At 38.0% G+C, this 15,182-nt stretch overlaps 1 protein-coding gene across 4 annotated transcripts in view; it reads left to right on the forward strand.

Moving 5' to 3' along the window:
* Window positions 1–15,182, forward strand: part of DAAM1 (dishevelled associated activator of morphogenesis 1) — a 166,189-nt gene that overhangs the window by 96,277 nt on the left and 54,730 nt on the right. For all 4 annotated transcript variants that reach the window (XM_026000599.2, XM_026000601.2, XM_026000600.2 and 1 more), the window contains exon 4: window positions 14,017–14,088. In XM_026000599.2, the coding sequence (XP_025856384.1) occupies window positions 14,017–14,088 (72 nt within the window). The remainder of the gene's footprint in view (window positions 1–14,016; window positions 14,089–15,182) is intronic.

Here is a 15,182-nt window from a genome sequence, read left to right on the forward strand (position 1 = left end):
TGGTGCAGGGGCTCTAAATGTGGCATGAGGCCCTTTGGGCCCCTTGCCTGTGTGTTCTGAAGCACATAGGCACAGCTCTATTTCACTTCCAAAATTCTGCAATCTAAAAAAAAAAAAAAAAAAAAAAAAAAAATCTGCAATCTACAGGTATAGAAATACACATTGAGTGTCTCAGTGGCAGCTGTATCTCTGATGGAAAGAGGTATTACTATATCTCACATCTGAGAATCCAGAACTAGCTGCCCATTCTCATTATTGCCAGCTCAGTAGGTCCCTGAGGGACATCTGGCACAGGAGACACTCCAGATCAATGCATGTCCTTTGTTTGAGTATTCCTTAGGACTGTGGCTTCCTTCCCTGGTTGACTGAGTGCACTGTGAATAACCTCAAGCAGTTGGCAAAAAGGTTGATCTTGATTACCAACTCTGAACAGTTGGGGGTTGAAGCCTGGAGCACTTTGAGAAACATTCAGAGGTTATGAATGGATTCAATAAGACTAGTGCGGTAATTAATTAGCAAGGTCTACCATGACACATGATGGGAGAATGTGGCGTATGTAGCAAATTTTGCCATCCTTGCCCTTGAGGGCTCCTCTTGCTCCTAGGTTATAGTTGAACATAAGTATCCTATTCCATGCTTTCCCCTTCCCCCTGGGTGTCTCCCTGGTCTTCTCTAAGTGCTATGGCACCTTGTTTCGTAGAACAAATACACAAGGCCTGCCTGATTTCATTGTCTCCTGGAGATAGGTCTATGAAAGACATCAATGGAAGGAAGTATCCACTTTAGGAGAGGGATCAAAGAAGTACAAAAGACCCTTTCTCTGAGTTTTTCCTATACAAGTGCTTATTTTATTCTTTTCACTAATAGCACTACTACACCTAATACTTTTGAATCTATATTCTACTTGGTGCATCTCGGAGCTTCACTCCCTTGTGAAGTGGTTGAAGAAACTTTGAGCTTCCAGTTTAACTTAGAATGTGCTAATACTTCTAATTTGGGGTTCTCCAAATTCCTTATACTCCAGGAACCTAGTAATTTGTGGAGTTAGAAATGGGTTACAGTAGAAAGTCTACCAAAGAATACCAACTTTAAATTACAGTGTCTTAAATTCTCTTGTTCTTCAATGCAGTATGGGAACAACATTTGCCTTAAGCAGTCTTAAGATAGTATCCTTTTATCTGTCCTATGTAAGTAAGGGCACGTTGTTTCCTCAGTTTCTAGGTGTACTTCCCCGCGTCCTCACATTTAGGCATTTCTTAGATGGTGACATCTTCTAACTGATGCTTTTCTTTTTTATTTCTTCTCCCAACAATGCTGTCATTAATTCAGTAGTATGCCGTAGAGTAAATGATAACTTAAAATCAGAAACGTGGTTATGACTTCCCTTCTTGGGGACGATTAATCCTGTCTTAGCATTTTTCACAGTCATCCTGTGAATTCCTCTCTGGATGAAATATGCCTTTACAGGATTACTATTTCCCTTGATTCTCTGCTTAGTTTAATTACTGTTTTCCAAAACCCTCTCTTTATAGCCTTGTGTTAAGCATTATATTGCAAATCATAAACACACTTTGATTGTTTTCCCAAGAGCAGGTTACAGAACATCAAAACCTGCTTTACGACATTCTGAAAGGCTGGTCTGGTAGCAACAAATCTGGTAGCAAGATGTGAGGCAACAAAGGCCATTGACACCACTGATTGGATTTCCACACTGCATACGGGTTTAGTGATGTGTGTCCAAACATGTTAATTTACCAACCAGCTGGACTGAATTGTACCTGGGTCTGTAGCTCTCCATGGTGACATGTGGTCCAAGACTTGACTCTTAACAAGTTATGTAGAAGTAATTTGTTTTATGTCATTGTATACCTTTGTGTCATAGGCAACAGGGGAATGTGGGTTTGTATCATTTCTGAAAATAATAATTGGAGAATGTTTCTTTTTCTTTGCCATGAAAATGAGGGGGAATTGTCATCTAAAATTGGCTTCAGATGTTGAAGTTATACTGATTAAGATTTTTAGGGTCTAGTCATATTCCATGCTATGAAGTGCTTTGCCAAAGATATGACTTGTTAAAATAAATAAAATAAATACCTCATAGTTTAGGAAGTGGCCTGTAAAGTCTCTGCTTTTAGTTCTAGGTAAGGATTGTGGTTATTTTCTTAGATACATCAGCACATGAAATGCATTTTCCCCCAGGATCCTGTAGCATATGACTTTTAAGATTTTGGTTCTGGAAAGTCAGCCAAGGCTTTTTCAGGAAAGAACAGGGTGTTGGAACAGACTGAACCCCAGAGCCGTTTCAGAAATGCCATTGGTCTCTTTACTCTTGAAGTCATATTGTTACTCTTCTCCTTCCTTGTTCCATAGCTGCCATCCTCATAGAAGGACTAGATCTTTTTCAAGTGGCACTCTTGTTTTCTGGGGTTTGTGATTTGGGGGAGAACAAAAATGATAGATGGTGGAAAAATAGCACAAGCCTAATTTTTAATTTGGAGTGTTTCATTTCAGCTCATTCAGAAATATTTGATCATTTTTGCTAGTGTAAATAAAGTTTGTGACATAGAAAAAATATTAATCTAACATTTTGTGCTGTCAAAAAATGTCTCCAAGCATTTTTCCCAGGAGTGCTTACATTTGATTTTTATTTTGAAGTTAAAAGGTAATTGATAAAAACTGGAGATTAGTAAAAATGCAGAAGAGTTAATAATACTTGGCTGTTTCTTTTTATCATGATGAGAAAAGGGGGTAAAATCTACAAATGGGTACAGTTCTTTGTAACTATATTTGTAATAACTGAAAACCTATGGTCAGAAGTTTGTGATAGTGTAAGAAACTCTTAATGCTAACATTTGGAAGCATATTCTCATCAGTCTCATGTGGCCTGTATTCATGGATCACTAACAAGGAAAGCAAAAGCTTTGTTCTTTTATTTCTGTGTTCTAACACCCAATACAATATGCAGGCCATTATAAAACTCAGTCAATATTTATTGGGTGAGTAAATGAACGAGAAAGAAAGCAAATGACTCTTTAGATTCAGTTCAGCACTGCAGTTTTGGGCATGATGAGCAGAGGGATTCTGCTCCTATCCAGCCCTTGAGAAGTCCTGCATTCAACAACAGTACAGTATTCCTACTGCTCTCAATTTAGGCTATGTGTTACTCCTAAATGGTGTTGGGATCCAGACCAAACTATTAGGGAACAGTGGTCGAGTATTATAGCTTTTTTTTTTTTTTTTTTTCCTGGTTGGGGAATGGGAGGGATGAGGACCAGATCTAAACTCACTTGAGCTCACAGCTTTTTTTTTTTTTCTTTCTTCCCCTCAAATGAGCTGTGCAAGAATTCTTAGAAATATCCCCTAACTATTCCCCCAACAAATTTCTGGGGAGGATAGAAGACTGGGTGTAACTGCGGTATCAGGAGGACAGGGTAGAGTGGTCTCCGTGGTTTCAAGTCAGAAACTCAGTGATACACAAATAGAAACCACTGAGAAACCTTAGCTTGCCACACAGCCAAGGCAATATAATGGAAACCAACAGATTGAGGTGAAGTAGTCAGGATAGAGTAGGTGTTCTTGAGCAAGAGCTTTGGGCAAGCCTGAGCATCTGGGTAGTTTAGGTGTGAAGAGCCTGGAGCAGAGTGTTAGTCATATAGCATGGCTTCCACATTACACTTTTATAGATTGTGTCCTCTTCAACCAGAAAGTACTAGTCATGCATCTGTTACTCTGCTAAACTGTAGTTACATTGAAATGGGGGAGGGGGGGATGTACCAAAAGTTGTCTGTAGTACTCCTCAGAGTGATCTTAACTTTTTACCATCTTTGATTTATTTAAGAAATCTGAAAATTGTTTTTTAAATAAACTAGTAGCAGTACAATTGATTAGTCCTGCTGACCATTTTTGTATCTGTTTACAAATACATAATTATATATGCCTTTGCCCGTAGATTCTTTTTGAACCTGTTGTAACATCTTAGGAGTTCTCTTGTTTATTAATGAGTTCAGCAAAATCAGTTCATGCCACGACTTTACCTTTTAAAAGTTATCCTCTATCAGTATAGAGTTGTAAACTTCGAGAATTGATAGAGAAAGGGCTCACTTACTCTAAATGATCAGAGATCTTGAATAATATTTTAGACTGGAGTATATGGTAGGAAAGCAGGAGATTCTCTGGGAAAATGTGCATTGTATATCAATTCTAGTGAGCTTTTTTATATCTGGACAGACACGGCTCGGGGGTCAGAAGAGGTGTTCACACACATACAAGAAAGAAATTCCTGTGATGTTTGAAAGGATGATATACAGGGAAGAAGCAGGGGCAATATAAGTGGAATCCAAAGACTTGACAAGCAATAATCTAAATGCAGCTTAAACTTCCCACAAAGTTTCTTGGCAGCTAGGGAGCTTAGGTCCTACTCACACTTTTTTAATTCTGTAAACTTGTATTTGTGTTTTAGAGATAAAGCATCCTCACTCTTACAATAATAAGATCTATTTTATTGTTGAGTTTGTGGCCAGTGTTGTTACAATATATGTACTTAATAAAACATGAACTACAATATTTTAGTGCTTTGTGAGAAATGTCTCTTTTATTCTAAATCATAAATGTTATTTGTTGTGAACCATCAAGAAAGCAAGAACTTGTTCTCTTTTTTTCTTGGGTTGCTATTTTGGTCAGAAATCTTCCAGATGCACTCTTAGTAGAGACTGTCTAGAATTATGATCACTGACATGTGAGCATATCCCTTTCAGAGGAATTTAGATATATTTGTTGGAGTTATTTTTGCAAAAAGTAGACATGAGGGTGTGATAAGCTTATGGAAAATTTGAGATTTATTTATGAATTGAGGAAGATAAACTTATGCTATATCCAGTAGAGAATTTTTGGCTTGGTAAAGAGAAGACTTTGGGAGGACATAATAGCTTTATTCAAATTGTTTAAATATCTACAGGGTTATTATTCATAGGAGAAATTAGACTTATTCCATGCAGCTCCCAAGGGCAAAACTAAAGCCAGCAAGTGCTTGAAGTTACAAGGAGACATCTGTCAGTTCAGTCTAAGGTAAATTTTCTAACAGTCAATGAGGGTTCTGGTTCCAAACATTTGTGGACTCCTCAAAACCTTCTCTCAGGGAACATAGGATCAACCACCTGCTGGTGACCTTATATGAGGGACCCCTGTGAGGGGAAACTTGGACTAGGGTGTCTCTTGGGTCAAAGACATTGCTATGTAATTATGTGATGGCTTTCCTTAAAAACATACAGATGTACTGCAGCACCAAGAAAAATGGAGAAGGAGATTTACTTCTCTGACATGGTTCTAAATGCTAAATATGAAAGCCTTTGTCACTGCAAACCCTCACTTCCAGTCTTTCCGGAAACTAACTGACAGTCTGAGGCTTAGGAGGAGGTGTTGGGTTTCCTGGCAGATGCAGAAGCTGCTGTTCTGTAATCATTTTTTGTGTGGGCCCAACCAGATTTGGACAGCAGATCCACTTGATATGTAATTGTGGCAGTGCCCAAACAATGTAACCAGATTGGCAGTCCCAGGGACCACATGACTGTCTTGAAATGTGACAACATAGGAATTATTTTTTGAAACCAACCACCTCCCTTTGGCAAGCTTCAAATGTAGGGTATAGTTTTAGCCTACTGTGAGGGAAGGCTGTTGGAAGGAATGAGCAAAACAACAGTCTCAGGAATCCAGGTCTGTGTATCTGCTGTGGCTCCTCTTCCCAGTGAAAGAACAGCAGGACAAAGATTTGGAGGCAAAAATTAGGATTTAAAAGACCAAACTATGCTATGCTATTTTAAAGATTGTATGTATGTATGTATGTATCTGAGAAAGAGAAAAAGAGAGAGAGAGAGAGAGAGAGAGAGAGAGAGAGAGAGAGAAACACTGCCAAGCAGACTCCTTGCTAAAGTGCAAAGCCTGACATGGGGCTTGATCTCAGGATGCTGAGATCATCACCTGATCTGCAAGGGTCAGACACTTAACCAATAGAGCCATCCATGAATGCCTGTGCTATTTTACAAAGTAGGATTAAACTATCTTCAAGGAATAGTGAATTTAGGAAGATGCTGGATTTCTCAGGCATGGTAAGTCCTGCTTCTTCTCTAGAAAACAATGCAAGTTACTAGGCAAATTCTATATACTTTGTGAGCTGATCCTAACTTACGGCTGGGGTTTACTGGCGATGGGAGTGGCTTCAAGGGGAGGAGACAACCTGGAAAATAATTGATGACCAACTTCGAGCTTTGATGCATTCCCACCTTCTTGAGAGCCAAGCTCTTTCTAGCACTGGGAATGACAAACTGTGGCCCATGGACCAAATCTAGCCACGTAAATATTTTTTGCAAATAAAATGTTATTGAAACATGGCAGTGTTCCTTCATTTAAGTGTTAGCTGTAGCCACTTTCACACTGTACGATGACAGAGTTGGGTTATTGCAATGGACTATGTGGTCCACAAAGCCTAGGGTATTTGTTATCTGGTCCTTGGCAGAAGAAGTTTGCTGACCCCTGGTCTGTCAGGCTATTCTACCCACTTCACCATGACTGTCTTTTGAGAAGATGCTGATTAGCCTATTATTGGGCCAGAAGGGCAAGTTGGCAGAAGTTATTAGCAAGGCCTTCCACAAGATATTTTCCCATCTTCCATCTTACCTGCTCTTCCCTTCCCTGTTCCTTGGACCTGTTCCTTGGCCTATCATTCACTTGAGTTTATTAGGTGATACACACATCAGGGAATTGAAACTAATAGAATAAAATATTTTGGCCTGTCTGCCCCTTTGTCCTCAGTATTCTGTAAAAATTCTAGGTACAGAGTAAATTTATTTCATGTCTGTTGCATTCATTAGTATATGGGGCTATGTCCTTGAAAACCAAAATAGCAATGACAATTTAATGCAACAGGTAACTATTTTGACAATTAACAAGAGATAGGGTTTCTTGATCCTATATGTGATCACAGTTAACATGTTTTCTAATAACATTTTCTTCATAAATGGAACAGGTTTTTATTAGTATTTAGTTGCCTTTGCCCTATAATAAAAATGATCAGAATGAATTTTACTTTTTATTATACTGAAACAGTATCTTTTCGCTGTTGAAGTTCATTTAGTTAAACCTTGATAGCTCTCTACTGTTTTTGAGTTGATGGTACTCTTATATACATCGTTAGAGGACTTTTAGCCAATCTAGGCAGTGAAAGAATGTGTCTTTCATAAGTAGTATCTAAGAACCTCATAGGTTTTTAACAGTGAACATGGAGATTTATGGCTTTAGTTGGCCAAGTGCATATTGCTTCAGCCTGTGATTTGTGGTCTAGTGAACAACCACAGAACATGTCCTTTGCAATTAATTGACCTTTGTACAGCCAATTTTAGGTCTTACCAACAGCATCTGAAACTGAAGAAAAACTACCAGTTCTTACATATTATTACTTGGGAAATGATCCTATTAAAAATTTGCCCTGTGGTAATTTCAAAAGAAGTTACTCTTAAAGAGTTAGTTTTTAAACTATGCTTTGCATCTTACTGAAGGATTTTAGCTGTTACTAAGAAATTGTTTGTCACAAATATGTAAGTGGAAATTTTGAAAATTTTAGCATCCTTTTGGTACATAAATGTTAGTATAAATCATAAAATTTCTTTACGTAAACATTTGATAATAGGATTGTAGTGTGTAATAGAAATAGAAAATCCATTGAGAGGACAACAGCAAAGTGTTTTAAAATTTTTGCTTTAGGGAGCAGAAGGGTCCCCCTGGCGTAGAAAACAGAGACATCCCAAATATTGCAGGACCTTGTTGACTTGATGCATTTCATGTTACACGGAACATTTGAAAAAGTAAAGCACTTGTCCTAACAGAATATACAGTCCTTTAGAATTTCTGTTTTAACTGTGAAAATAGTGCGTATTTTTGGCAAAATGAAAGTTTGAATTATACGAAATTAATAAGTAAAAGAGATACCCAGAGACATAGTTCAATTTTCTTGTGTTTATTTCCAGAAATGTTTGTATGTTAAGTGTACATTTTTTCCCTACAGATGAGAAATGATATTCAGAGGCATTACTCTTTGCCCTGTCCCTGCCCTGTACTATATTTGGTCATTTTAAATTTGATTATATGATTCTATTTAATTCTGTATAACTGCTACAAAGTAATTTATACAACCATCTCCCTTGCCATATATTTGTTCACTTTGTTATTTGCTGATTCAAACAGCACTGCAGTGAAAAAAGTGTAAACATATAATTTTGGGCTAACTTTCTGAAAGTAATCTTAAAGAGGGGTCAAAGGCTGTGTTTGTGTTTTATATTTGAACAATTACCACCAAATGCACATCCAAATTTTTATAGTCCTAGCATAACAAGACCTTAGAATGGCCATAGCTGGAGATTCTGGAATAGCATCGTTATCATCCTAGCTAACATTTATCAAGCATGTTCTGTGTGTACTGTTCTCAGTGCTTTCTTTACTTGTAATAACCTATTAAATCCTCACAATGACCCTGTAAAGTAGGCATCCATTTTACAGATAAGGAAACTAAAACTGAGTCACACAGAGAGGTTACTTAACTTGCCTGCCTGTAAGTCACCATAAATAGTGAATGGCTGAAGATTGAAGTATGTGTCTGCTGATGGTGATAGAAGGGGAACACAGCCAGCTTGGATTGGTAGAGAGCGATGATCATGAAGTGAGAGACAAAAGTCTGGGACATAGCTGTGAATGTTTACCTGAGAAAGAGTACAAACAAATTAGTGAAAAATTTATTCCTTTTTTTTTTTTTTAAGATTTTATTTATTTATTCATGAGAAACACAGAGAGAGACAGAGTCAGAGACCCAGAGGAGAAGCAGGCTCCATCCAGGAAGCCAGACGTGGGACTGGATCCCGGGACTCCAGGATCACACCCTCGGCCGAAGGCAGGCGCCAAACTGCTGAGCCACCCAGGGATCCCCAGTGCAAAATTTATTCTTATGAGCAAAGTGATGTTGAGAAAAATAAATGCACCCTTGTGCATTTAAAGCAAATCAGGGAGGATCTCTTGGAATTTTTTTTACTAGCTACTGACCTGAAACTTGGAATGAAAAATGTGCCAGTTGAAAATGAGGCCAAGTTAGAAAAACTATGTATTTCTTTATCTTCTAAATGAGTTAATTAAAGGCTGATTTTTTTTTTTTAAAGTGAATGTTCTTGAAGGTCCGTTGTACTATACCAGATTCCTTGTCTAGCAAAAGGTTTTTTGTTTTGTTTTGTTTGTTCAGAATTTGAGATAATGGGAGCAAAGTAGATAACAAGAAAAAGAGTTTAAAACTAGTTAGTGCAAGTTGAAAGTAAAGTGAGGTGTCACAGCCTCCATCCAGCAGGAAGTTTTGTCCACCAATATTCTCTTATTCACGACCATCAACCTACCAAGGAAATATGATGAGTGGATTAGAGAAATAGTAAAATTAATGTTGGGTTTTTTCCTTCTCCAATTACCTCGTAAAAGAAGTAGCTGTTGAAAGTTAAGTGTTTTGTAATTGAGTCACTGAACAACATAAATTAAAAAAAACAACAACATTAGTTTTAGAAATTGGGCCCTTAAACTAAAGGCAGTACATACTGGTTTTCCATGACACCTCACTCACCATTAGAGTTCTATAGAATCTTAGAGCTTCTAGGGACTTTAAAAAATAGTCTGGTTTTAGCCTCTCAATTTGAGAGAAAAATGAGGCCCAGAGATTCTCAGACTTACCAAGGAATGCCGATTGAGTAAACCAAAAAGTAAATTCTGATATCTCATCTTCAGATGGCCAATCTGGTCGTATTTCCACCATCCTATCAACCTGAAAATAAATGGTGTTTGCAAATATTATCTAAAAACAGTAATCATCAGAAAATTTAATGACATAAAATGTTTATATCAATTCAGTGCTAATTATTTAATAGACCTAAAGATAGGCATATAAATATAAATGTTTATAATACTTTTAAAAGTAATCAAAACTAGATTTTAATATGAATTGACCATTCTGGAGGTGGAATGGAAAGGGGTTTAATGTGATTGCTAGAATTTGTATTCTCATAGGGCAAAACTTTCTCTAGATGTTATACCCATAAAGTGGGTAACACTTAACCCACAATCTGTTTTAAAAGAAGGCAAAACAACTTCTTAAAAGAAACCAATAGTCTTGGTTATTAGAAAAAAGTTCTAATGGAATTGATCAAGGCAGTAGTCAAAAGTAGAGTTAGATGTGTATAGCTTAGGGAGAGATTTGTTTGCAATTCCAGTGTCCAGAACTACTTGGTGCTATCAGCTCGTCTTCAAACACTCTTGAAAAAGACATGTGAAGATGGCTATTAGACTGGTATATAACAGAACAGGAGAACAGGTTAGGGAAAAGCTTCATAAATGCTATCTGTATGCACACATATAGATAGATAAGTCATTGGTAGAGGGTCAGAAGAGTTCCTAGAGAGAAAGTCTAGAGAAGAAGGATCAGAGGTAATCCAAGTAAGACATCAGATCTTAGAATAATATTCAGAATTAGAATAATATTCAGAAATGTTGAATATAGCAAAAATAGCAATAAAGGTTTAGGAAAAAGCAAACTCATTTTTGGCCACTATGTTTGAGTTTCTTATACAGTAAGGTGACTAAGAGTGAAAGGCCAGCTTTGCACTCACTGTGCCAATTGCTTGTGATTAATCTGAGGTCTAATCTTAGGAAAGAGGTTGCCTGGATTCTTTCCCACTGCCTCTGAATTTCTAACGGGATGAACTTCGGCTCACCAGCCGAAGTTCTTCTGGAGAGAAGAACTCTCCAGTTCTTCTGGAGAGAAGACTCACCAGTCTTCTCTTTGCCTCTGTTTCCTCATCACTAAAATGAGTGAAATAACAGCAGCTACCTCATCGGATAGATTACATGAAGAGCACAGTGCTTAGAACAGTGTTTGACACAAGTAAGCTATGTATATGTTGAATATTGCTGTTTCTTCCATTACAACTAATGCAATCTTATACAATCTTGTTTAACTTTTCCCACTTTTTCTCTATAACAAATAAAACAGAAAGAAAAGAAGAGAGGCACATGGCTCAAAGAATAACACATATTAGAGGCTGGCAACACATAGGACCCGTTTGCTTTTCAGGAATATCAGACATGTTGACTTTCATCAGCAGTTTCTTTCATGGACTTCTTAGGAGAGAGTCTTCCCCTCAGCATGTCTCAGTATTCAGTGCTCTTTAGGGGAGCCCTCCATCCCCACCCCAAACAATTGCATTCATCTGTTTCTGGCCTATGGCTCTACATGACTACAGACTCTAGCAGCCACACAAAGTAGGAGCAGAGAGTTGATTCACAGATGTGTTTCACTTGGCTACTGGAGCACACATCTGTTTAGAAGGACCAAGATTGCACAGAGGAAACTGGAGACACATGGCCAAAATGAAGAACTCTGAGGATCACCCCCAGGAATATAGTGATAACAGTACTTTTATGAGAAGCTTTTACGTATGTTAGCTCATTTGATTTTCTCAGCACTGAGGCATGTGAAATAAAAATGAAGCCTTCTTTTCCCTATTTTGACTACAGTATCTAGGTCTACTCTTAATATGTTTATATTACTAAAACATTTCCAAAGTGTTAAGATTTTTCTCTATATACTAATCTTCAGCTTCTAAAATTATCTCCTGTTCTGTTAACCATGACTATTAAGCTTACAATAGATAGTCTCTCAGGGGACCCCAGACACAGGACAGGACTTTGTTGTAATTTTGGAAATTTGCCCTGGTTTGAGGGACTAGAATGATCTGGCACCTTATATTTCATTTTATAGGTTCAAATACCATTGACTATCACTGTGGGTTTTGGCTTGCTGAATACGTTGCTAACATGGGGTTTTGCTAACATTAATACTCCATTTTAGGGGGAGAGAAGGGTTCAGCACTTATGCTGCAATTGTAGCTATTTTATTAACATGTTAAATAATAATCAAGGACTGTTCTAAAAACTCATCAGATTTCCTAAGCTTTTTAAAGCCATGCAAGTGTAATGCGGTCCAGCTTCAAAGCTGCTGCTATAGCCTTTTGTCCACATCATCTGGCTCTTTCAGTCTCCAGATGCAATTCGTGCAACTGCTCAAGTTCAGGTATCTGTTACTGCCGGCTTTTAAGGCACCGGAAGCATTTGTTACTCCCTGCTTTTATGTGACTACTTAACAAATAGTTTTGAAATTACATTTCTTTTATCTCACTCACCACAGTAGACCTGTCTAGAAAGATTTGCTTAGAAAAAGTGTTTTTGAGGTAAAGTATAGGACTGAAATTAAAAGCCCCACCTTGAAAGTGCTATCCCAAAGATTGGGATTCTGAAAATAGTAAATAGGTAGTAACTACTTCACTGTCTCCTAGCAGCTACCGGTACCTGGCCCAGTCCAAGGGGACAGGGGATATCAGTTGTACTGAGGAGCTCTCTGAATGTGAAGCTAGAAGACTGAAATTGTGCTCTTCCAGTCTGTTGCATCACACAAATGACTTATAGCCACATAAGTTTGCAAACACGTATGGAAAGCTCCAGCTACCATGCCACCTTCTGATGGACTCGGTGTTTGCATGGAGCAGAAGCTACAGCCCCCTGATTTTGGGGTGAATGAGGCTTCAGGTGGGGGGCTTCTGTGCACAGAAGCCCAGAGGGCCATGGTGCTGGCTTCAAGTCATCCTGTTCTGCTAAGACAAAAGACTGGCTAGAGTGATTTAGGAAAGGGTTCCTGAATTCTTTGGGTTTCAGTTCTCGTCAGCTCAGACACCTTACGTTTTCTCAGACTCACAAGCTGTCACAGCATGACGGCTGGGCCTGTGGGTAATGTGTGTTCATTCTACTATTTTCCATCCAAGGTCAAGCTTTTTATTCTACCTTTTCATCTGAAGCAGTACCTAGTTTTAGTTACATCAAATGAAACCCTTCAAAATTTTTATTGTCTTCTGGAGTTGGAATAAACTAACTAAAAATGTCCAACAACTGGCCAAACCCTGTGGTCATTTCTTGAGACAATTTTCCTTCCTTTGTGGATTTTATCCAGACGTATAGGTTGAGCAACACTGTCCTCACTGTGACACAGGACCTAGAGATCCTTTGTCCTCACAACAAACATTGTGTCCTTTCCAATATTATTGTGCCCCTGAAGGAAAACAATACCATACTATGCTGTGGCTAGATTCCCATTTAAATTCCTCTTTATGGGGATCCCTGGGTGGCTCAGTGGTTTGGCGCCTGCCTTTGGCCCAGGGTGTGATCCTGGAGTTCCAGGATCAAGTCCCACGTCAGGCTCCCTGCATGGAGCCTGCTTCTTCCTCTGCCTGTGTCTCTGCCTCTCTCTCTCTCTATGTCTATCATGAATAAATAAATCTTTAAAAAAAATTCCTCTTTATAATCAATAATACTGTAAAAATATTTTTTGAAAGAAAGAGAGAGAATGGGGGTGGAGGGGTGGAGGGGTGGAGGGAAAGGGAGAAGGAGAGAATCTTAAGCTCCACACCCAGCGGCTTTATCTCATAACCTGAGCTAAAATTAAGAGTCAGACACTTAACCACCTGAGCTACCTAGGCGCCCCTACTGTGACAATTTTTATGGTGAACGGTGTAACTAGATTTATTGTGGTTGCCATTTTATATCATATGAATGTCTCATCACCATGTTGTATATCTGAAACTAATACAATATTTTATGTCCATTGTTCTTCAATTTTTGAAAAATATAAATTAAAAAAATGATAAAATAAATTCCCTTTGATCCATGGTTCAGAAAATGTCCCCTTTGTCATACCTAACTCTCTAGTACTGTCTTGTCCCTAGGCCAAAGGACAGTCTGATGATTAAAACCAACATATGAAGACAAATATCTTCTATCTCCTTGTCTCCTAAAAGCTTATATAGGCCATCATCTAGATGCTCTGAAAGTCAGATGTGCTTGTGGTCTTTGTGTGTATATATCTGATGTATATTACTTTTTTTGCTTTTTATTTAGGACCAGGAGGAAAACAAGGGAGCAACAAGTTGGCCCGAATTCTACATCGATCAGCTCAATTCCATGGCTGCGGTAGGTATACTTTCTGTTCAGTGGCATACAGTTTAAAATGCAAGTTTCGCACACAATTGCACAATAAATTCACTTGAGTAAGAACTATCAAATGTCATTATCTTCCAAACTCTCTTCCAAACACTCAGTGTTGGGGGGCAGGGAGGGAGGGAAGGAGGGTAGGAGTGGTACTTGGCAAAATGATTTTTTCCAGTATGTTTTACATAAAATCAGCACACACTAAAATATAAGTGAGTTTAATGTTGTAAGAGGAAATGTAATCTTAAATCTGGCTTATGTTCAGCTTAACTTGCAATTGCTCTTACCAGTCATTTGGAGCATTGTTATGGCAGTACTATTCTACAAGTTAATACCATTTTAAAATAATACAATGAAACTATTCCTTCACTGTTCTCCTCCAGCTCTTTTTCACCTAGGACTGACTTAGTTCCTGGATTATTTTACTCCTATAAATAACAAAAGGAGTTTATGGAGTAAGTGGTGAATAAAGGGCATAATTACTCTGAGACGCCCTTGGGAAACCTTTGGTTAAGTAATTGCCTAAAATGCATCTCAGTGTCTAAAATATGCATTCTGATCACATATATGTCTGTGTAATGTCAGCATTTTGAGCACCTTGAAGGGCACCTATTGATCCCAGCTAAAATATACAGCAGAAAACAAGTCCTCAACCTTTGAGCCTTCGTAACTCAAATCCTGTTCATGTCAATAAAAATTGACAACTGCCTATGGTGAACAGTCTGCCTCTGTGGGTACACTCATGATTTTAAGATCACTCTGTTAGATTCAACTTTGAGTTTATCATATCCAAGCAAGATGATAGCTTCCATAATAAATACTTTTCTCTATCTCTTTCTACCTCTTCCTTTTCTTCCCTTCCCAGAGTCTTTTCAAATTAGCTGCTTAACACATAAGGCAAACATTTAAAAAAATGTCTAATATTTTGCTGCTGCTGCTGCAAAGTTAACTGATTAGAATATGTGAACCACACTTTTACTAAACTTTCAGAGACCTTGACTTTTAGTAACTTCCTCTTTTCTAGCCTTTTATTTGAAGATGCTTCGTCTGCTGTTGCACAATGAATAATAAACAGC

The sequence above is a fragment of the Vulpes vulpes genome, chromosome 6 (genome assembly GCF_048418805.1).
Source record: "Vulpes vulpes isolate BD-2025 chromosome 6, VulVul3, whole genome shotgun sequence".
NCBI lineage: Eukaryota > Metazoa > Chordata > Mammalia > Carnivora > Canidae > Vulpes > Vulpes vulpes.